This window comes from Dendronephthya gigantea, unplaced genomic scaffold, assembly GCF_004324835.1.
Source record: "Dendronephthya gigantea isolate DGI-Jeju-01 unplaced genomic scaffold, DenGig_1.0 000000F, whole genome shotgun sequence".
In the NCBI taxonomy this organism is placed as follows: domain Eukaryota; kingdom Metazoa; phylum Cnidaria; class Anthozoa; order Malacalcyonacea; family Nephtheidae; genus Dendronephthya; species Dendronephthya gigantea.
In genome coordinates, this window is record NW_021163010.1 from 4,799,084 (window position 1) to 4,822,369 (window position 23,286).

The 23,286-nt window shown below is 35.8% G+C and overlaps 4 protein-coding genes across 4 annotated transcripts; 2 read left to right on the plus strand and 2 right to left on the minus strand.

Annotated features, from left to right (window-relative positions):
* Nucleotides 1-332: 332 nt before the first annotated feature.
* Nucleotides 333-9,450, minus strand: LOC114517080 (centrosomal protein of 70 kDa-like). The gene is made up of 20 exons (XM_028536727.1): nucleotides 9,321-9,450; nucleotides 8,663-8,723; nucleotides 6,989-7,029; nucleotides 6,528-6,630; nucleotides 6,071-6,191; nucleotides 5,761-5,809; nucleotides 5,640-5,687; nucleotides 5,347-5,520; nucleotides 5,105-5,172; nucleotides 4,618-4,843; nucleotides 4,197-4,285; nucleotides 3,927-4,004; nucleotides 3,647-3,710; nucleotides 3,230-3,280; nucleotides 3,033-3,131; nucleotides 2,625-2,795; nucleotides 2,057-2,393; nucleotides 1,574-1,661; nucleotides 1,167-1,246; nucleotides 333-565 (listed from the first exon to the last, which is right to left on the minus strand). The coding sequence occupies exons 1-20, from the start codon at nucleotides 9,393-9,395 to the stop codon at nucleotides 501-503; spliced, it is 2,088 nt and encodes a 695-aa protein (XP_028392528.1). The 5' UTR covers nucleotides 9,396-9,450; the 3' UTR covers nucleotides 333-500.
* A 172-nt stretch (nucleotides 9,451-9,622) lies between these two features.
* On the plus strand, nucleotides 9,623-15,524 carry LOC114518024 (bifunctional purine biosynthesis protein PURH-like). The gene is made up of 18 exons (XM_028537913.1): nucleotides 9,623-9,710; nucleotides 10,226-10,352; nucleotides 10,451-10,527; nucleotides 10,702-10,768; nucleotides 11,025-11,113; nucleotides 11,653-11,731; nucleotides 12,077-12,149; nucleotides 12,324-12,545; nucleotides 12,865-13,119; nucleotides 13,268-13,357; nucleotides 13,540-13,668; nucleotides 13,744-13,836; nucleotides 14,118-14,191; nucleotides 14,347-14,392; nucleotides 14,624-14,686; nucleotides 14,867-14,926; nucleotides 15,014-15,109; nucleotides 15,393-15,524. The coding sequence occupies exons 1-18, from the start codon at nucleotides 9,686-9,688 to the stop codon at nucleotides 15,510-15,512; spliced, it is 1,785 nt and encodes a 594-aa protein (XP_028393714.1). The 5' UTR covers nucleotides 9,623-9,685; the 3' UTR covers nucleotides 15,513-15,524.
* Nucleotides 15,525-15,754: 230 nt separating this feature from the next.
* Nucleotides 15,755-17,201, minus strand: LOC114518031 (endoribonuclease YbeY-like). The gene is made up of 4 exons (XM_028537926.1): nucleotides 16,976-17,201; nucleotides 16,595-16,729; nucleotides 16,380-16,448; nucleotides 15,755-16,098 (listed from the first exon to the last, which is right to left on the minus strand). Exons 1-4 carry the CDS (start codon nucleotides 17,180-17,182, stop codon nucleotides 16,012-16,014), a joined length of 498 nt encoding a protein of 165 aa, XP_028393727.1. The 5' UTR covers nucleotides 17,183-17,201; the 3' UTR covers nucleotides 15,755-16,011.
* A 75-nt stretch (nucleotides 17,202-17,276) lies between these two features.
* On the plus strand, nucleotides 17,277-22,959 carry LOC114523241 (probable assembly chaperone of rpl4). The gene is made up of 11 exons (XM_028544110.1): nucleotides 17,277-17,361; nucleotides 18,082-18,158; nucleotides 18,623-18,769; nucleotides 19,342-19,488; nucleotides 19,969-20,075; nucleotides 20,165-20,288; nucleotides 20,913-20,978; nucleotides 21,171-21,242; nucleotides 21,612-21,665; nucleotides 22,035-22,118; nucleotides 22,200-22,959. The coding sequence occupies exons 1-11, from the start codon at nucleotides 17,328-17,330 to the stop codon at nucleotides 22,365-22,367; spliced, it is 1,080 nt and encodes a 359-aa protein (XP_028399911.1). The 5' UTR covers nucleotides 17,277-17,327; the 3' UTR covers nucleotides 22,368-22,959.
* Nucleotides 22,960-23,286: the final 327 nt, after the last annotated feature.

Consider the following 23,286-nt stretch of genomic DNA (forward strand, 5'->3'; position numbering starts at 1 on the left):
TTTAGCTAGGACACTATTTGAACTTATCATAATTTTTTCAACAAATTTTATTGAAATAATTTACCCATCCTCTCCAAAAACCCGCTTATCGACAAATAGGTTTAAATAAATGAACAAATTTTAGTATTTTTCAGTTGGAAAATATATCATGCGAAGTTCATTGTATCAATTCCTTTTCGTATTTCGTGTTAAGCCGGTTTTCCACTAGCGATATTTTTCGCGCGAACGACAGTTTACTTTTGTTTCAACTGCAACCATCTGGAACAAATTGCTCAAATACAAAGGAATAAAGCCGCTTCGCGCGAAAAATATCGCTAGTGGAAAACCGGCTTTAGGTTATTTGTTTGAAGCGAAGTTCGAATGTTTCTATATGTTGTTCTTTTGAAATAATTCGTGGATGTTAAAGCACCTTTCGCAATGAATTTCTAAAATCCCACAACAGTCCTAGTATCCATTGCACTTATCAATATATATACTATACATTTAGTGTTTGAAACTTTCTATTTCTGAGGAAAGTGGATTAAAGCCTTCACAGCTGTGAGAATCTCATCCATCTTATCAACGCCTGTAAGAGGAAAAAAAAGTTGACGACAACGGCGAAAATAATCTCTTTCAATAAGGTACAAGAAAAGAGGTACTTAACGTATGTTTTAAATCGGTGGCTTTTATACAGTATACTGTAAGGTTATTAAGGTTGACGAGCTAGAGTCGGCTTGGAGGAGTTCTATAGCGGCCAAATTAGAAATTAAACTTTATTGTTTTTTTAATCTGTATATGCAGAAGTGTTTACATGCAGCAGCGTGCTAAAAATTAATTATGACTATTACAACAGCGAATCAGTTGTCTAAGCTCTATATGCCGAAACATGCATGCAAGACTATATCCAGGCTGCATGCAGATAAAAACTTCACATGACTTTCAATGTAATTGTGGGAAATTCGGATCGTGCCGTGAATAGTTCGGAATTTGCGATGCACGGCCATGCACTGTTTAAGTAGGAGATCTACATACAGGTCGTTTTCGGATATCCAAAATATGCAAAAAGCTTTATCGTATTGCCAGAGATAACAAAGAACACAGAGGTAACAAGCTGTATATTGAAGATAACTACAATCATGGTAAATATGCTGATAAGGGAGAAGAACCACCTAAGGGAGAAGACTCACCTAACAAATCGTAAAGCTGGGAGACTAGCGACTGAAAGGCAGGAAAAAATTCGTCGTATTCTTCAAGACGTTTGATGATACTATATAGACAAAAAGCAAAATTTTAAAGAAAACTCTACAATACCATGCTATACAAGTGGAACGTTGCTTTAATGATTTGAGTTTGGGTATTATGGTCTGCTTTCGAACGACGTGCATGGAACAATAGAAAGTCCCGTTTGGAACAATTCCAATTTGAAAGTGCGTGGCGGGCATTTGATAAGAGAGTTCATATAAACGAAACCATATTATTTTCGATCGGATCGACCTTGGATAGAATTTCGAGACGTTTTTAGTTTTCTTGTATATTTGCGGCATTAGCTGAACCTATCTATTTAATCTTTGAACTAGACTATTATATACATTACCCAGGTAAGTCCTGGAATTTCAAATAGTGCTTTGCTGTTTGAATCTTTCCAATCGCGTTGACGATTTCAATGGAATTGGCATTCGGCGCTGTAAGGATAAAAAACGTATAAATGTCACCAAACTTTGTAGGGTATGTATAGCGTCCTGTACGAAGACATCACTACAGGGTATACATGCATGGATTGAATATAGAGTGATGTACATATATAGGGAGAAATGTAAGGTTCTTATATTGCCATTGAAATTGGCATTTCGGCGCTGGCAAAAGAATACATTTATATATATATATATATATATATATATCATTTATATATATATATATATATATATATATATATATATATATATATATATATATATATATATATATATATATATATCTTGGCAAACGAGCGTGCATGTCATTGACAGAAACACGCGGTTAAGAATAAACGTCTGATCCCAAAGTTGGATTTGCCTTTGAGCAAATATTAACATATTACCTAAATCAAGTGTTTCTCTGATGGTCTTCATCACATTAAGTGTCTCTCCAACTCTGGTGTAAACTTCATTCATTCTTGGAAATACACCACTGATACTTTTGACATCAAACAATTTCTGGAAATGTGCCACAATGCCCTTCAACTGTTCCATCGAAGCAGGATCGTCTTCTCGTAAATCAAAAGCTTTAACTCGGTCATCGCTCATTGTGATCTTCTCTAAGGCTTTTCTTATATCTTCAACACTAGGATCGTTCTCGCTACCTTCATTGAACAAGTCGTTAACAGGTTTCCACGGAAAAAGGTTCTGAGATAAGCGTGTTATCTCTTCCTTTACTGCCTAGAAAATACAAACTGGATATAATAATTGTATAGAACAAACTTATAAATCATTTGAGAACAAAAGGATGTCATCAAATATCAAAGTGTTAAAGAATGTCTTGCATATCGCGCGCGGATAAATATCACTAATAGAGTTTTCTTGCAATGTTGGTAATTGCCCTCTCATCAATAAAAAATTGTCTCCAATACACCCTAGCCTTCAAGGGCCCGACCCATCAAACTGACTCACCTTCAAGTTCTTTATTTCACTTGACCACTTTTTGAGTGTCGGTAAGATTAGTTTCCAAGCTTTTTCACAATAAACGGAATGGTCACGAGGTTCTGTGCTGTCTGATATATCATCAAGCAACTGATATGGAACGTTCTTTACATCTATCACTTGCAAGATTTTGCGTATTAACTAAACGGGAAAAACAAAGGTGAACAGTGTTCCACAAATTAAACCCTCCACTACTGTGTGGATAAATCTTAAGATCGATAGATAGATTTTAAATTCCTATGGGATTCCTGCCGGTGTACAATGTAAAATTCATTTATATATTGACTACTGATATATATTGCATTTTGGTAACAGATTGAACTATGCATGTTTCAGCAAAATTTGAAATTTGAATTTTGGTTGTAAAAATAAACTCACCGCTTCCATCTTCTTCTGTGACTCACTAAGAGTTACGAGGGAGTCTAAGAGTGGGTTGATTTCTCTCAAGTCATTGATGTTTAATCTGGTGCATATTCGCTGCAAAATGACAGAATATTTTTGATCTCATCACGAGAGTTTGCATAATCGATGAAGTAGAGAAATTCTTCCATGACTGTACGACAGCAGGCAATTACCTTGATATACTTTCTGCAGACATCGATGGGCAGAAAATCAATATCTTTAACCTGTTGAAAGTATAAAAGTTCTTCAATGGAACCAACCCATTTAACTTGAATCAGTGCACCTTGAAATTTAATTCTAAGGCTTATGGGCTGCGCCATGGGAAAAACAAATTGAAACTCGTCCTGCAACATCACGACGGCTGCGTCGTAGATTTTTAAAATTCGGTCAAAATGTGCGTCAGGCCTACTAAGGTAGAAGTAGAACGTCACACTTCTGATGCGCCAAACGCATTAAAAACAATAGATAATGAGGGATTTCATACTGTCGCAAAATATTGTTTAGAGTGAAATAAATATAAATGCACGGTCATGCAAGTGACGCAAGTTTAATCTTTATTCATTATATGTATATACCAATGGTGTACATACATGTGTTTTGTGTTTGACTGATTTCTTCCTCTCGTTCATATCTTTAGTTCTTTTAGTTGAGATACTGCAGCAAGAAATATTAATTATGGTAATTCTAGTTATTGGTTTGCAACGTACGTACAGTATTTACCAAATGTCGTATCAATGAATTAGCTTTTTCAAAAGCTCTCTGGATATTTGAATTTAAATTTCACTCTGAGCCTAAGTTTTTTTATGTATTTCGTCTGATTGCAACGTTCGGACAGGGTGATCTACTAAAGCAATGTCTATAGCTTCTTGCCTCAAATTGTTTTCCATAAGAATCCGCTCTAGCTTTTTGTTGTATTTCCAAGCCTTTCTCCATTCATCCAAACCCGGTCTAAAATAAAGGATGCGTTGTTCAATTTTACAAAATTTAAACTAGATGCTATTGGTCTTCGTAGTGAAAACCTCAACTTACGTATGATTGTCGTTACTATAATGATATCGTGGAGAATTAGCTCCTGCAAGGAGTCAAGCCGCGTGCAATTTACACTGACATACCCACCTTATAAAGCAACAATACAATTACCTTTTTGTTAGTTCTGCTTTTAATTTATTATTTTCATCTTCTAATAAATCAATCAATTTCTTCGATTCTTCCACGTGTCTTTCAGTCGTCTAATGAATGGGATGGAATAAGCGCGTTACTCGGACACGTTTGCACAATCTACACTCGCTTGAATCTATCATACGACAAGCAACTTAGTTATGAGGGAGTTTATACAGGAATGTTTTAGTAAATGGTGATCGTTTGTCATTAATCATTAATCGATTCTCTGTTTCAGTAGCAATCCTAGCATATTTGATATTCTTGTGATGTTGCGATAGATGTAAATCATCTAAAAATTTGGTTGATCCCAATTTTATAGAAATGGAAACCAGAGTCGGATAACCCGTTAGCTTGTTTATCTGCCTGCGAATGTTGAGTACCTGGCGACGGCGCAAATTACCTTTAATTTCTTTTGAAGAAACTTAGAGTTTGGCGCAAGGCTGATCTTACTAGCTTTTCCTTCCAAAACTTGTTCACTTTGTAGAGTTTCAGGCGTTGATTCAAGATTTTTAGGAGTCAACCGTCCCATATCATCCAGCTCACTAGCGGTGGTCGGTGAGTCTTGGTCGATAGGATGATCATCATCAAGATCTTTCTCCACAGCATGACTTGCCTTGCTCTCTTGACTAGACAAACAATAACAGAGCTTTGCAATTAAAGATGACCGCGAAAAAGCTGGTCTTCATCATGGACCATCTTAAGTGGAAAAACATTCCTACAGGTTTTCCTACGAAATGAGGAAAGATAAAAGGAACAACTTCCTGAAAATATATTTGCGAAGGAGTTAGTTAAATCTTTAGTTTTAGAAGATCCCTAAGCTGGTTGTTTTAGGGAAGGTTCTGGGGGAATTTTTGCCTCCAAATCGTTTTAAAAATCCCAAAGCGTACCTGTTGGACTCATCGTTATCAAACCTGTGCTGTGGAAATGTAGAAGTCTTCGTCTGTCTCTCCTTTTCCTAAGAAAAATAATTATACAAACTATATTTCCCTATGCATATCATAATAACCACTCGACACATTTATATTATTTTGGGGGGGGGAGGATTATTCGGGTTATTTTCATCAGGAGGGCCATGACCATCATGTTTCCACAGACTCTATGATACGCGAATAATACTTGTAGTACAAACCAATGAAACCAATTCCTGATTTTGATATTGTAGTTCAACAATCTTTTGCTCCATTTCAACACATCTTTGTTCCAGGAGGTCGCAGTTTGCTTGAAGGTCAGCCTTAGCGATGCTTGTTGCTTGCATTTCCTCACCATGACTTCGTACTTCATCCAGACGTTTTTGTTCGAGTTCCTTGAAAATATTTCAAAAACAAACAACGCAAAATTAACAAATCCAGAACCTTTTCAGCTTCAAACGAACCCACAAGAAACATGCATGCATGTATATATACATATAAGAAATATATCTACCTGAATTTTTGATTGTTGGGACTTCAGTTCCTTACGAAGTCGACCAACCTTAGAAAAAAAACACTTCACACTTTATATTTTTTTCGCTTTAATGAAAACGTTAACTTGTGCATTAACTTACCTCTCTATCATAACGATACGCTTTGTCACTTTTTTCATTCACTTCCTCTCTGAAATAGAAATAAGAAAATACTGATGTACGTTTTCGATTGGTATCACTGATATGCATACCAGATTAATGTATTTATATTTAACAGCTCCAGGGATAAATGTATATAACTGTTGATCGAGTATCAGGGTTTACTACACCAGTAGACCATGCATGGGTACTGCCGAAGCACCATGAATTTAGTACTTTTAAAGTAACCAAGCCCAACTACATATCAATTCCCGTTGGCTCATGGGGAAATGTGCTCCTCTTATACACTTACTGTAACTTATTTGAAGAAGTGATAAGTTCTTGAACTAATGCTTGACGTCGCTCACAATCATCTAAGAGTTTCTCAATCGTATTTCTCAACATGTGAGCTTCAGCCTCGTCGAGAAAAACACCTAAAAATAAACACTAAACGTATGCAGTATACCAAAAAAGACGCAGGCATTGAGATAAAACGTACCCGGTGGCATGGAATATATAACTTACGTTATACTTTCGTAGTTGTGACACAAGTACAAAAACTATTCAATTTTTTGTTGGAGTAAAGGCAACAAATATTCTAGCCATTGTGTTGCTTGAACTGCTAATGCACCCAAATTAATGTTCTTTATGTTCTATTACTGATTGAAACGGCAAACTCCAACCTTTAATCCTGCATGCAGGCTTACTCTTACCAAACAATGGCTTTACTAACAGAGAGAAATGAGACTGAATGTATTTAGCAGTTTTACCTGACTGAGCCTCCGAGACTTGACTTGGGGGTGTTGGTCGAATTGAACGAAACCCGTGCTGTTTTAAACGATTGTTAACATTTGTCCAGTCTTCTGCTCCCTCCTATAATAAATGTATTAGATACAAACATACAAATAAATATACCCACAATAGACCTTGGAGGTGCTTACGTCACAGGACTGTCAAACAATAAATTGCAATCCAATGTGGGAAACATGTAGAAAAAATTAACCTCATTTAAACCTCGTTTACATAGACTGAAAACTGTGTGACGCAAGCACCTCTAAAGTCTATTAGAGGTCTTGCCAGTTAGATTTTATATTTTTCTGATAAAGGGGCGAAATGCGATAATTAACAATGGCCTAGGCGGTTATTACCGGGACCGGGGTGTACCCCTCTCCTTGTTAATGTAATTCTTCAGTATTATACGGTATAGCTGAGCAAGAATAGATTTACTTACAAAATACTCATTATGACGTTGGTCCGCGTCATTTGAATTTTCTGTTAAGGAAAAAAATTGTTTGCACGTTTTAGGGCTGTTGCATAGCCACCTTCATTAGCTTTAAAAATTAGCTTTAAAAAATTAGCTTATTTGGGAGGGGGGTCTTCAACTTAACAACAAACTAATCGCACTTTCCATAAAGTATATGAATTTCTTTATTTGGCCGAGGCGTGGAATTGACGTCATGACTTTACAAAGGGTGGCACAATTCTATTTCTTAAATCACCTGGGTCTGGTTGCCCATTCCCTAGCTTTTGTATAGTAATGTACCGGGTAAGTGAAAAAAACAACTATTTGATGAAGGAGAAGCGTATTCAAACAGCTTCGCACGTGGCGGCAGAACAGCTGCCTAAAATTGACAAAAGAACTTCTCGACGTTTCGCCGGAACTGATTCGCTAACTGAGAGAAGAAGAGGACCCTTACGACAGTTAAAATTATGCATCTATTGTTAAAATTTGAATGTCTTAGCAGTCAGCTTATAAAGCACAAGGTTCCTAAGGGTCCTTGCATGGATGTGTAAACAATGGATAAATGCATGAAAGAGCAAAGTGGCGTAATATTTTCAACTTGTAAGCCTTTAATCTATTGTTCCTACGAATTGTGATGAATACATCTGCAAATAACACACTCAAACGTGGAGCATAATTGAATTGAAATGATGCATTCGTTTAATAGATATGACATGATTGTGATGTATTCTGGCGGAATTAAACAGAAGCTTTTCAAAATTCCTATAGGAAAGCATAATGCGTTTTTTTCAATATGCCGTATTTAACGTGTTCCGGCGGGTATTAACGACGACAACAATATGAGTTGGAATATATTCAATATTCTATTGTTTTTAATTTTTTCATATACCTTGTATGCGGCACACGTGAAATTCGGCGTTAGAAAGTTGAAACGGGTCTCATTAACTTTCCGGCAACAAGACACAATCAAGCTTTTAGAAAGAAACCTGATTTTGAGGGAGCCAGTCGAGGCTTAATAGGAGCAATAGAAATTTTTGCGTTAGAACGACATAAAGTTGGTGGAGAAACGATAACCGGCTGGTCAATCAGCTACAGAAGTATAATATTGGAAGCGAGGAATTGAGCGATGATTTGCAGAATAATAAACGCATAGGTCTACTTTATAACAGCTTTTTTGAGGTAATCAACTTCCTTCTTTTAAGATGTGAATCAAAACGTGATACTGTATGTAATTGTTCGCTAGAGCTCACGAGTACTCAGTAGCCAGGTTTTAATGTTTGCTTATGACTATGTCTATGTGCTTTTTGTGCATGATATTACAGCTAGCAGAATAAAGACAGGTTTATTCCAAGGAAGCTATTTTTCATCTTGAAGAATGGGTTTGCAGAGGGTGTTTTAAGGCATAATTTACTTAAAATGTTGTGATTGAAATACCAGTTTATCATTTATGAATTTGCAAAATAAGGCATTCTAAGTATGACAGTATAGAGTAACAGTAAGGGCAGATTCCTTGATCAAACAAAATTTTCTTGATTTTTCTCAACATTTTTTTTCATTGATCAGTGATCTGTCAAGTGAATGACAGCAGAGTAGATAAATTTTACCCCCCTCCCTCATTGCTAACAAAGGCATTTTGATCCAGACAGAAAATAACTACAGTACCCAAAAAATCTGCATCAGTTCCAGAAACTTGTTTGGAGTTATCTGTCGGGCTTGAAGTTGCCTGCATAAAAATACAACCATATACACTAAAAGTGGCAATATGTAATAGCAATATTATTAGCAAATATATCTCATAGGGGCAGAAGGAACTAAGTTAAGCTGCAAATTAAAATGTCTTCTTTCTTCTATTTTACACAGTTGATGAACTGATTTAACTTGACTGGTGATAGCAAGGTTGATAATGCATCAGAAGTAGATTTAAGTGAAAAGCCAGTCCTAAAGACAGCAACTGCTAAAAACTAGCCTTCTCTATCATTAATTCAGAGTGACTATTTATATCTATAAAGAAAGCTGTTATGTTGACAGTCTTGTCATTCCATATAATATATGACAGGTATGAATTAGAAAATGCTATTGCTTGACTTCAGAACATAAGAGAAGGGAGAAAATCTTTACTATTTGGTAACCTTGCCAACATTTATGGCTGGGGGAAAATTTGACGAGAATTCCGTAACCATAACAAAGTGAATAAACCGTCTCAAATGTCACATAAAAAAACGCCATAAAACCTGAGTGCTGAACATGTTTTTAAGCCCTAATTAAGCCAAAACTGTTCCCTTAACGTATATATACAATGCAAACAAAAAATATGTAGAACCTGTGAACTTTCTTGCCAATCATTTATCTTTCCTCGAACAGAATCGTTATCGTCAGTGCCTGCGGAGGACGCCATCTTGAATATAATTCTTGAAAAAATTCAAATTTTCCGCGCGACAATTTGTCGACAAACCTCCGCAGTTTTGAAAATTATCGGAAAACATTCGCGAAATAATATCGGGTAGTATCGGTGCCTGAATTTAAATTGAGCGGGAAATAGCGGGAAGGCATTTGATTGGCCCAAACTGCATACTCCGGAAATTCGACAGATGTTTGTAAGTGTTTTGGTCTTTTGGACTTTATAATAACCACGACTTGTGACCACGAGGAAAGTTTTTTTTACAGCGAAAGTTTTTTACAGCAAAGATGTCCAATTCAAAAAGAAATCTCGGTATAAACATCTATTTTATATGTAACATACGTCGAAATACTTTATATGTTCTTTAACTTTCTTCAAAGTTCAAATAGTTTGATAATCATGACTGAACAAATTCAATGAGCAGCATTTACTGTCTCACATCCATTTTCGAATCGACTAGATTTATTGAAATGTTATTCTAAAATGTAGAAATATTTAGATCAACATTAGTTGTGTATCCACTTTGTCTTAAAAAAGCTTGTCGTTTTAAAAAATGTTTACCATGAACTCGACCTTACTCTGAGTAGTGAGAACGAAAAGGAATGAATAATGAGTATTAAACATGCCATTCCCCATCTATGTCAGATGACTTCTGTTGTAAGTCATCTCTTTAAAAAGCTAACAAGGCCATAATAGGCCATCATCCTTTACACACTCCTTAAAGTTAGGTTTATTCCTTTTCCTATTAGCATTTGGCATTCCCCCATTCCCTTGACCCTTGTATTATTTTTATTGTGTTAAATAATATCATATATTTGTCTTTAAAGCAATCCTTAGTGTCTCAAATAAAAAAGGCTTGGTTGAATTTGCAAAAAAGCTACAAAGCTTTGGATTAGAATTGATTGCCTCTGGGGGTACAGCCAAAGCAATAAGAAATGGTGGTGTTACAGTTAAGTATGTAAACAATAAAATTAATGAACATTTGTTTTTTGATGGTATCCAAGGAGAATAGAGAGTAATATATAAAATAATTTCTCTTTCACACAATATAGGGATGTTTCTGAGCTAACTGGAGCTCCAGAAATGCTTGGTGGCAGAGTAAAAACTTTACATCCTGCAGTGCATGCAGGTAAGATAAATCTTATCCTTTTTGCCTCATTCGTGCCACTCTTGAATTTTTTTGTCAAATTTGAGTTTTGTGAAATATTTTAATTTTTTTTTTGACTATATGAATAAATTATAGCATGCATCCTAAAATGCTCCAATTTTTAACATGTTTAAAAATCACTGATCTATTTAATAGGCATTCTTGCAAGGTTGAATGATGCTGACAAAGAGGATATGAAAAAACAAAACTTTCAATATATCAGGTATAAATCATGTTTAAAATGGAAAAATGGATTGTAAACAAGTGTGGTATAACATTGCCTACATTGATCATGAATATGTACAATGTGACCTGTAAAGTATTGTACATGTAGATACACAATGATTAGCTGAATACATGTGAACTTACGCCATCCCTGTTGTGGACAAGAGTGAATTTTTAAATTTGGGTGGGGAGAGAATGCAGAGAATCCTTGTGTCAGTCACAAGGATTGTACAACTACAATTTTCATTTTATAGCGTGGTTGTATGTAATCTATATCCATTTGAAGAAACCATATCAGAAGATGGCGTAACAGTGCCTGAGGCAGTGGAACAAATTGACATTGGTAGGTACATAACTATAGGTATGCAAACTAACAATACATCTTGAAAATATTGCATGTTGGTGCATACTTCCATTTAAGAATGAAACAATATGTGAATACTGATACAATGCTCATGTTAATGCTTCTATTTTCTTGCTATGCATGTACTAACTATGCAACATTTCATTTAAACTGCAATAAACAGACCCTGGTAGATTGAAGAAGCCAAATAGGTCTGAACCTTGTTTTTGAACTAACATGTACCTTCACAAGCCCTATAATATATATTTTATGAAATGCAGTACATTTGAACAGGGAAATTTAGCTCTAACCGGTAATGTGGACCAAAGGAAAGATTGTAATTTTTGTCAATTTTTTGCGCATTAAGCGCAATGTTTCCGATTCGGTTGGAAAACCATTCCTCTTTCTGCGATGAAGACGGTGTTTTCAGAAATAAGGCTAATTTCCAGGAAGGATTATAACAAGCGAATGTCATGGCAAGGATACTGGTATGTGTATTTTCTATATATTCCAGGTCTTATGAGATACTTTGTGTATAGGTGGTGTAACGCTGTTGAGAGCCGCTGCTAAGAATCATGCGAGAGTGACTGTGGTTTGTGACCCCTGTGATTACGACAGGTAAGGTGTGACCTCAGCCACGTACTGTATACTCGAAGAATATTCACTGCAGGTCAGATAAAACGTTTAAATTTAGAATTACTGGTTGGTGTGTGAAAATATGGGCGATCGGAAGGGGTGTTTTTAGGAACGTTTCATGACAATACATTAGATGCGTATGATAATGCGTCTCAACTGTCTTTTGCGACATCGATCGAACTCGACGGGTCATTTTACTCATTTATACTTTCCCCTGGCAAGGCCTTCCATACAAAACAGCGCTCAACTGTTTGTAATACCCTTTTTGAAAACGATTTTCAGTAGCTAGCTATATAACATGAATTATATATGTTTAACTAATTTAAGAGTTGCAACGGAAATGTCTTCCAATCCAAATGATGGTGTTCAAGAAGAAACTAGGAAGATGTTAGCATTGAAGGTGAATATACTTATGTACAGTAAATGTTACTCATCGCCAAAAATAGTTCGCTAATGGCCGGCAGCACTTATGGCTATATATGTAGCTACATGGACGAATCTGCACAGTTCAAAGAGCATTTCATGAATTCATCAAACATTTACATATACTTCAAGTATATGTCTTTAACTACAGGCATTTACCCACACGGCTGAATACGACAATGCTATCTCAGATTACTTCAGAAAAGAGTACAGTCTTGGAGTGTCGCACATTCCACTCCGATATGGTATGAATCCTCACCAGACTCCCGCGCAGCTTTACACGACTGATACACAGTTGCCTGTAAAAGTGGTCAATGGGTCGCCCGGATTCATCAACCTCTGTGATGCTTTTAATTCGTGGCAGCTTGTTAAGGTACTGTACGAAAAGACGAATTGTACCATAGACAATCCAAAAGACATGTCTTTTGGATTGTCTATAGATGATTGTACCCATTCTATGGTGGCCATTGTAAGATCATTACGGAGAACAGGGTACATCAGTACATCAGAGAGAATGGATCAAAGAGGGGAATTAAGAGATTCTGCTGTTGTTCTGGGAGGAGTTGTCTAAAATTACTACACAAATACGTTGAATTTAAAAGATTTTACGTAATATGTTATTATTTTCCCAAATAGATAACACTGCAATGATGTTCCCAATAATTGAATGTTGAAGGTAACGTTTTCTTTAGGAATTGAAAGAGGCTTTAGATCTACCTGCTGCAGCATCATTTAAACATGTCAGTCCAGCGGGAGCTGCCGTTGGTGTTCCTCTAAGCCACGAGCAAGCTAAACTCTGCATGGTAGATGATCTTTATGACGTTCTAACACCTGTGGCTACAGCTTATGCTCGAGCACGAGGTGCAGATCGCATGTCGTCATTTGGAGACTGGGTAGCATTGTCCCATGAATGTGATAAAACTACCGCTAGGATATTGTCGAGAGAGGTAAGTCTTTGCATCAATGTTTGCTAAGCAATGGAAAACTTGCGCAAATATAATGCATTTTTCGTAACCCGAAGCTGAGGGATTTGTGAGCTTTTTTGCACGTCTTAGTCTAGTTGCTTGCCGTTTAAAATACGATTATTTGATTCAGGTGTCAGATGGAATCATTGCTCCTGGATACAGTGACGAGGCTCTGGAGATACTAAAGAAGAAAAAAGGAGGGAAATATTGCGTACTACAGGTATACTGTACGTATGTGCCCCTGCTATTTTACAAAACCAATTATGTATTGGAAATGGACTTCTAGGAGCTTTAAGCTTTTTGCCGAGCTTTTTTGTAGTCCGGTGACGGTGGTGATCAAATCTAACCAACTGTTATTGCTGTAATTGAAAATCCATTTGTATATTTTATTTTAACCATTAGATCAATCAAAATTACGAACCCCCGTTATCAGAGACACGGACCTTATTTGGTCTTAAAATGGAACAGCTCCGAAACAATGGAAAAATTGAGAAGAGTATATTTCAAAATGTCAGGTCGAAACGAAAAGAGGTGAAATATACATTTTTCATTGAAGTGTACATACAGTTATGTAATTTAAACCAATATCTTTGCATTTGTTTTCAGCTTCCTGAAGAAGCTCTACGTGATTTAATTGTTGCGACAGTGGCACTGAAATACACCCAATCAAATTCTGTTTGTTATGCTAAAGACGGACAGGTCAGTGGAATTGCAAAAGCAGAATATCTATTGCAACTACAAAACGTCAAAAGGTTAAAAAATTTTAACCACCCAGCTTTACCACGCATAAAAATAATACATATAAATATTGCGATGATAAAATGATTTGTTTTATTCATTAATCCTGGTAATCTAAAGTGATGTGTTTATTCATGTTTATGAACCGTCAACGACCACCATCTTAAAAAGGTCTAAAACATCTTATTATCGCTTGAGATGTATACTTTTAGTTTAGTTTCAGTTATTTGTTTTTTTCACAGGTTGTTGGAATTGGTGCTGGCCAACAATCTCGTATTCATTGTACTCGATTAGCTGGCGATAAAGCAAATAATTGGTCAGTGTATAATTAGTGCACTTTCTTTGCTTACCCCTGCCTGTATATTTCAGTATATTTCCTTTGTAATAATAACCGGTACAATTCACGTTGCAACCTTTTGCTGCCTTTAACTTTATGTATACTACGTTAATTTTGATTATTAATGTTTGCAGGTGGTTGCGACAACATCCAAAAGTTCTTGGAATGAAATTTAAAGCGGTAGAAAAACCTGTTTTTGCGTGAATTAAGAATTTTGAGGTTTAAGCATCGTAGTGTTGAGAAATTTTGGAGAATAGAAAATGTTGTATGGTACTGCTTTTATGCGAAATACGGTCTGACATATTCCTGACAAAGCTCCTAGGTTAAATTGTCGAGAAGTGTTTTGTCTATCCGAAGAGATGTCCTTTTTACAAAGTCCTTATAAATATATCTGGGGTTTTTTCTTCCAAGGGTGTCAAGAGAGCTGAAAAGTCTAATATTATAGATGTATATGTAAACGGAACAGTTGGTCAGGTATGGTTTAGTTAATGTTGTTGACGATAGTTAACTAACCTCAAACGAAGATTTTGGAGAGATTCTAGTTCATTGCAGGAGTTTTATTCCACTGCCCCCCCTCTCCCTAGCTGTCGACTTGGATGACAGCATATACATGATGATGAAAGAGAGTGAATGTTTGTTTTCTTGTCTTTTAAGGATATGAAACGTAGTGCATGGGAATCTATGTTTGATGATCCTCCATCAGATTTAACAGCAGTATGTATTACAAGTATTTTGCATGAGTTGTCATTGTTAATACTTCACTTTGCTTAATAATGTAAATATAATATCGTCAAACTTTAGGAGGAGAGGAAAGAATGGCTGAAGACTTTGAAGGACGTGTCTCTGAGTTCTGATGCGTTCTTTCCGTTTCGTGACAACATAGACCGTGCTGCTCAGGTAAGTGTATTTGTGCAAACCGTGAAACACGTATACATCACTGGATTAATACCGTCTCAATAGACGGTTTTCGGCTGTATGGTGTAAAATAATAACTGGACTTCAATAGTTGTATAATAGTTCAACCAGAACTACATTTGGAAGCTCCAGGAAGAACATGCCGGTTAGGCGTTGTGGGTTTAAGTGGTGGTGAGAACAAATTAGCCAATTGCATGCGATTAAAACGAAGTATGAATGCTATTATGATTTATGAATGCCTTTTCAACTGGCTTCTTTTTGTTAGAGTGGCGTGGAATACATTGCCAGTCCCGCTGGATCTGTTGCTGACGACGTCGTTGTTGAAGCTGCTAACGAACATAATATTGTCATGATTCACACAAACCTACGCCTTTTTCATCACTGAAACGGCGTTGGAATGATTTTTCTGTGTGACGATAAAATGGCTAACAGCTAAGTCAATCAGACTTTAATACAATCCTATTCGTATAGATCAGAGTATAGATAAGACATTAACAGAGAATATTATATTATTAAACTAGTGCGTGCAGCTAAGAGTAATACACATAGCATATATACAGAAATTTTATTTTCACATGCATTGTCATTGAAGTTATTAGTAAGTGTTTGGTTTGGTGTTTATAAAATGGTGGATACCTATATATATTGCATTCTTAATTTTTTACTGTGAATCACTAATGTATGATAATAATGCTTTTCTTTGTTGCTGGTTCCACAAGTCACTTGGCATGCTATTGTTCCTGGACAGTGTGAAGTTGTCACGACAATATTTTGTGCACTTGAATCAGATAGTATTTGATACCCTGTTTTATTACAACTCTAGTTTAGAGTTTCCTAGTTATGATAACAGTTGCTCACAAGCCCTACATGCTTGTCATGTCATTTTAGTGTGAATATGAGGTCAATGGTGCACTGTCTATTCCTGTTCTTTGACTGAAGGTGGATAAAATCTTGTGTTCTTTAGAGAACATCTGCAATAAAACCAAGACATAAATACACCATTTTAATACTTCACCACAAATAAAATACTTTGTGAATCTCTCTCGATTGTAAAATTTATTAGGCAAGGTTATTATATAAGGGTGTATTATTCCCAAATACCTATAGAACAGCATATTAATGTAATCACATGTCTTTCTCAAGTGCTAAGGTGTTGTGATGAATGTGGATAAAAAAGAAAGGGGGGTTAGGGGCTGCAACTGCATGCCCCTAGCTGGCTTGCACCTTTTGCCAGTTCTTTCTGTTGGCTTACCAATTTCCAGTCTTCTTTTGTGCCATGTTTGTAACCCAATAAATGACATATTCCGTGAGTCACATAAACCTTGTGAACCCAAAAACAAAGTTTGTTGTTAAGTAGAAAAAAATAGCACTTCAGCAACTTTTTCAAAGCATTTAAATCTAATTTGCAAATACTACTTTTTCCAACTTTGTTACTAGTCTTCCACGCTATATTATTATTGCACATACTGGTAAAGAATCTTGAAAATCTGTTCCCTCTGATGCACATTGACCTTTAATTACAGCTGGGCATAAAAATATATCTCCAAGGCAGTTGTCATATAGTAGTGGCTCTGAAGAGAATTGTCCAGGAACAATAGGATCCTAAACAGCCAGTTAAGCTAGCTAAGTTTGAAGTAATAGTACAGTACCACACTGACACTATACATATTGACACTTTCAAGGTCTATTGTGTGAAATAATGACATACAAACGCAGTTAATGATAAAAACAATCAATACCACGATACAATTCCCATGGGAAGCATGAATACCACGGTCCATGCAACAGTACAGTTTTTATAATTTTAAAAAGTTAATAGGGATTTACAGCACATTTATTATGCCTTACTTGATTTGGAAATGATAAAACGTCTGTTGGTCTCCCAACATTGCGATACATCATGTTCATTCTTTTTATCCTAAATTTACTAACACAAATCACGCCTAAGCTGTAATTCTTTATTTCAAATATATTCACTAAAATGGACACATGACTTCGAAGACGTTCAACACTAAATGGAACAGATCTTTGAAGATTTCGTACCACAAAGGACATTACCTTCGAATTTCGGCTACATTATAATATTACATGAAGTATAGCAGGAAGCGGTTTGCTTTTAAAAAACAAAAACATTTATAAAGCAAATTTTCAATCTTTTTTTCAATAAGCAAAAGTTATACAAACTACAGAACAGATAAATATGGGTAAACCAAAGAAGAAGAAGAATAAAGCTGGTTGGTATATTACTCTTATACATGTTTGCATATTCCAGTAAAATTTATTAGTTTTTACGGTCAAAGACATTGCCATATTTATAGCTAGATTTTTGCCCCTAATAGACCACGTGTAAAAGACGCCTTGTCACAGTATAAGATATATGGCATAGAGTAGGCCTTATAATGTGTCCCCGACTAACAGACTTGCTTTACAACGTGTCCGCGATTTTTTGCAATCTGGCCAGTGTTAAACCAGAGAGTGAAAGTGTGAAACCAAATTAAATGTGTGATTGCCAGAAGGCTTATAATTAACATGTCATTGACTGGCCAGATTAAGGGGGGACAAGTAAGAATATACACGAGGAATAGTTTTTAGATCAAGATCAGAAGTTTCATTTCTTTTCAGAATCCTGCATGTTGAGGCAATTAAATCCCTTGTCCAGGATTGTCTCATGTATCGCTACTTACCAATCAGATTAAAAGTGTAATTAGCTTTAAGCCTTTAATAAATGTGCTAACTCTGATTACTTGAGGTGCAAAATATATATATAGAGCAATTCAAAAAAGCAATATTGTCAGGTCTCTGTAGGTCTCTCTGAGGGTGCTTTACAAAGCTACGAGTTCATTAAGTTATCACATATAATAAACATGATGCCAAGAGTAGTATTGCATTATATTTTGCCAAGTAAATGTACAGTAACTGACATTCACTCATACTTTAGTAACCATAATTTTCAGGTGCTAAAGTTAAAAGCAAGAAGAAAGATGAGAGTTTGAATGGACTGAACTTTTCAGTTGATGACCTACTTGAAAAGGTTTAGTTAAACAAATTTTTTCCTGCTTGACCAAGGTGCAATTCTCACTCCTTTCATTAAGTCAGTGCAACCTCAGCATAAATGGTTAAATTACCAAGCATTTGTATCTAAGCAATTTGAGATTTATGTAAAGAAAAAGTTTGGTCTAGGTTTTTGACTGTAAATTAGGTTCTGACCATGTTCATGTGGGTCGGGCAGGACAAAAGCATGGATGTGAGATTTTATATATTATAATTTTATGTATTACTTAGTGTTTTCTTCTTGTGCCATTGTGCTAGCTTCTTAGAGCTTGGTACCGCTTTATTTTTGCACAACTAGTAAGTGTGGTACATCGTACATTTAGTACATTAGTACTCTTAGGTTGTAGAATTTAAACCATCAACATTTTAATGGTCCTCTTATGCCCAAGTATAAATTTTCTAAAATGCCTAGTTTAGAAATCCTTTTGTTCTCTATATTCATAGGTGGAAGAATACATTGAAAGTTTTAATTTTGAGTTGGCTGAAAAATTTTGTGACCGTGCTTTAGAGATGTCTCCGGACAATCTTCAGGCCTTAAATATGGCAGCTTCAGTGTATCTGGAAATTGGGAAAAATGATGAAGCTGTTAATGTATCCTTTTTTCTTCAACCAATTAATGTTTAACTTGATGGTGGTACCATGTTTTAGGAATACAGATGCCAGTATAGTTAATACTGATTTATAGATATTTATAGCTATATATATATACCAATATAACCAGGGAGCAGCGTGGCAGCTTCTTCAAACCACTTAGCATCAAATGTGGTATAACAACTGCCTAAAATAGACAAAATACTTCTCAACGTTTCGACCTGAGGGACTTCATCAGGAGAGAGTTAGTTCCTACTTGTTATACCACATTTGATGCTAAGTTGTTTATATACAGTCTAAGGTTCCACCTCTGTATTGGCAATATGTTATCTCAAATAAGATGGCTATCTAGATATAGCCTTAGTTCACTATAGTTTGAACAAAACCTACATAGGGCATTAAATTCTATTCAAGTTATGATAGGTTTACAAAAATGGTACTGACAATTATTTTCAGGTTTGCTTAGTTGTGGAAAAATTGGTGAAATGTGCTTTCTCTAAAAGCTTCTATGATCTGAATAAAACTGTCAAGTTAACGTTTTTTGAGTTTTCCTTCACCAGAAGAAAAAACAGTGTCTACAGCACGCCATAGAGATTGAGCCTGAGAAAGGGTTCAGTAAATATATGACTCTTGGTGAACTTCTAGAAGGCGAAGAAGCAGTGAAGTGTTTGAAAAAAGGGGTCGAGTTGATGATTGCTGAGAAAGAATCAGGCGAAAAGGTAATCTTCTGTATTTTACCGAATATTCTGTACTCGCTCGCTCGTACTGCATGCCCTCTGCTGTATGCCTGAGCATGAGCAACTCACTACATCATCGAAATCGTCGACAAGAAACGATTTCAATGAATTTATATAAAGGTCGAGTAACACGCAGCAGCGACAAACGAGAATAGGAATTAAAGGAATAAAGGACCTATGAAGGACCAATGATTGTTCCCAAAATTTCGTAGTCGTACTAGCTTTCGTAGTGGTAACGAATCTAAAATAAAGAAACTATTAACAAACTTCAGACGATAACTACGTGTACTTGAAACTTACGTAAAAACGGACATTATATACTCTCGACTTGTTATACTGTGTATTAAAATATAATTTGCCACGTTATATTATCGCGTTTTTTTCATTCTTAATTTCTTATACTTATATACCATCAAATAAGCATTTAAATTTATTCTCCAAACAAGTGTATCTTCAATGCAGGAAAATGTGTCTAACAGTGACAGCGGTGCTGAAAAGGTGGAAATTTTAGATCGAGATATTTCAAACGCGCTTTGCTCACTAGCAGAAATATACCTCACCGATTGCTGGTATGATCCTAATTTATGTTAAATTACCAACCGCAATTTATTAATTTTATTTTTTACGTATACCTTTTGTTTTTAAAACAAATCTATAGTTTCGCAGCCAATGCGGAAACGACATGCAGGTTGTATTGTGAAAAAGCAATAGAACATGATCCAAACAACCCGGAGGCTTATCAAGTCATGGCTAATTTTCTCTTGAGTGAACAGAAAAGCGAGGTTTGTTTATTTCTCAGGGCATGAAATTACTTTATTATTGAATATTGCGAAATCACAAATATTTAGTCTATAGACAATATAGTCAGTACCATGAGCTCGAGTCGTATATGAGCTGTATGACGAGAGAAAAAATGGCATAATCCTCTTATGGTAGAGCCAGAACTTTATAAATTATAATCAATAAAAATTGTGCGAACATTTATTATAATATAAGTATGATATAACGAGCAATTTGATTGGCTACCGCGCGTGCATTGTGAGGCCATAATGCACGCTTCTGGCTTTTGAAATTTTCCCGCCTCTTGCTGAAAGTAAACAAATTATAAATTCAATATTTAAAGAACATCTTAAATAACATGTAAGGAGAATTTCATTATTGATCAAATAAATAAATTTTGTTGTTGCCCTATAATTTCTTCTTATATTATAAAAGAATTAAAAAAGCTCGTCGCGTGCCTTTATGGTGTAATAATGCACTCAAGGAACATTCTCCCATCGTGCATTATTACACCATAAAGGCACGCGACTCGTTTTTTAATTCTTAATTAAATTGTCATCAGAAATTGATCTTAAGTAGCTATCATGATCAATAAAAACGACAGTTTTCAATTCACTGGATTTTAGGAGGCAAAAGAAACTTTGTTGAAAGGATTCAATCTTTGGCATGGCTGCGATGATCCAACTTTAAAGGTTAGAAATAGATTCTGCTAGAGTAATTGCAAATTTAAACATTTGCTGCGTACTACATATTACTGAATAATGAATATTATTACTGAATAATGAATATTATTACTGAATATAGTGTAATACTATATACAGTCCAACATTTTGGTGTGAAATTTTTCAGTGCGAAGCAATTTTTCAGTCACGAATTTTTTTCAGAGTGCTAGGATGCCTTCATACGAATCAAGGATATCACTTTCAAAAATGTTAATAGAGGTGAACGAGTTGGATGTGAGTAAAAATTTATACATGAGTTGGGATTTTTAATTTTGTAAATGAATGAACTACAACGATTCTGTAAACGACTTTAAAAGTGGTCAGGGACCGATTGTACGAAAGCCAAAGTCTGTTGCAGATCGTTATTATGCTTTAAGATAATACATACGGCGGTCCTTTCAAATGATGGAAATACTGTTATTCACTGCTGTTACACATTAAAGGATGACGTCATCTGCCAACAACATAAGAGTTCTGTGGCAGATTGTGGCAGATACCTTTGATCTGTTCTTCGTTTAATTAATGCAAAAATTCTCTGCATTATATAAACATACGTTGTACAGTTTCATTGTAAACTTGCTGCTTCTTTCGTCCTTTCAATAGAATGCTTGCAGTGTGCTAGAGGAACTTTTGTCGGAAGATGATGAAATTGTTCAGGTATAATATGATCCCTGTGCAACGCATGCATATTCACTGTGCAATGCAATATTTATTTGTGCATCAATGCTTCCTTATGGAAGCAAGCTATTTAAACTAAAACGGCACAATCGTGAGGCCCATTCACACTATGCGATTTGTCGTATACGAATTACCCGGCCTTGCTTATGTGAATGTGATTATGTGAACATGTACAAACGTGACTTCAAATTCTGCCGTGAAAGAAATAAGAAAGATTGTGGCATATGCCCTCTTTTGCATTCGTAAGAATGATAATTGCATACAACTATAATCATAGTCAGAGTCTAAATAGTCCTATACATCCATCCTCTTTGGTTCTATATCGTTCATAGTTCTCCTTCATTCCAGGTTTGGTATTTGCTTGGCTGGATACAGTACTTAAAAGAGCAAGATTATAACTTAGTTGTGTATTACTTGGAAATGGCTCAAAAGGTATGTCTACATTAACAACGTTTTTATGTGTGTAAATACAATGCGGGCATGCAATATAATGAATCTAGTTCTCTTTTCAAGCTTTTTATTCAAACTGGATGTGACGACGAACCATTGCTGGAACATATTGATGAACTTTTATCTGAAGTAAAAGTTAAAACAAACAATGACAGCGTTGAACAAGATGATAATAACGATACAGATGATGACGATGATGATGAATTAAATTCAATGGATACGACCGCGTGATCTTACACATATCAAGAATAGTCAACAAAGATCAAACGTTTTGGAGCGACACTTCAGGAGGTGCATGCAAGGGGGGGGGGGGGTGTAGAACACGCCCTCTGGTCAGTAAGTCGGCAAATTTTATTTATAGTCGTCAAAATTTGAGATCAGAAAGGGCTTTTACATCTCACCGCCGAGAGTACGTGAGTTTATATAAATCTAACAAGATGGGCTGGTTTTTGAGTCTTACTGATATTACTCACTGTAGCCGATTAAACATTTTAAATCCCCATGGAACGGCTGGTGGTAGTCCAGAGGCTCTACGTTCAAAAATATGTAGGATCAATTTGTATAGCACAGTGTAACCGTACAGTCAATGGCATGTTAAATATCTGGTCTCTGGCTAATGAACACACTGAATTAGCTTCAGTTTCCCGCTATTACTCTACCTGAATTATTTGCTGTAATTAAAGTCTATTAACCGTGGGTGCATGCTTGTTGACGCGTTTGAAAATTCAGAAGTATAATCAATACCGAAAGGTTCCCTTGTATATGGGAGTATACTTGTATAGCACTGTCCTGTAACCGTGTTTAATTAAAGACGCAGCAATTATCCGGCTGGTGTTCGCGTGTGTCGATACCACTGACCTATACTAGAATCTATAATCTAGTATAGGTCAGTGGTCGAGACTCGAGAGTAAAACAAATAATACGTGCATGCACTCCTTATTTGAAATTTAAATTTCAAGAACCTTCTCCAGCAGACAATCTTGTGAAGCATGCAGGGAAGAAAGCAGAAAACAGACCTGGTTTGTCGAAATACCACTGTTATCGCTTCTGAATATAATTGTACACTACACTTTTTCAATTATACCATCTGTGCTGTACCGTATAGCTTCGTTCTACAATTGCGTCCTGAATGAAAGCTCATTGTAGGTTT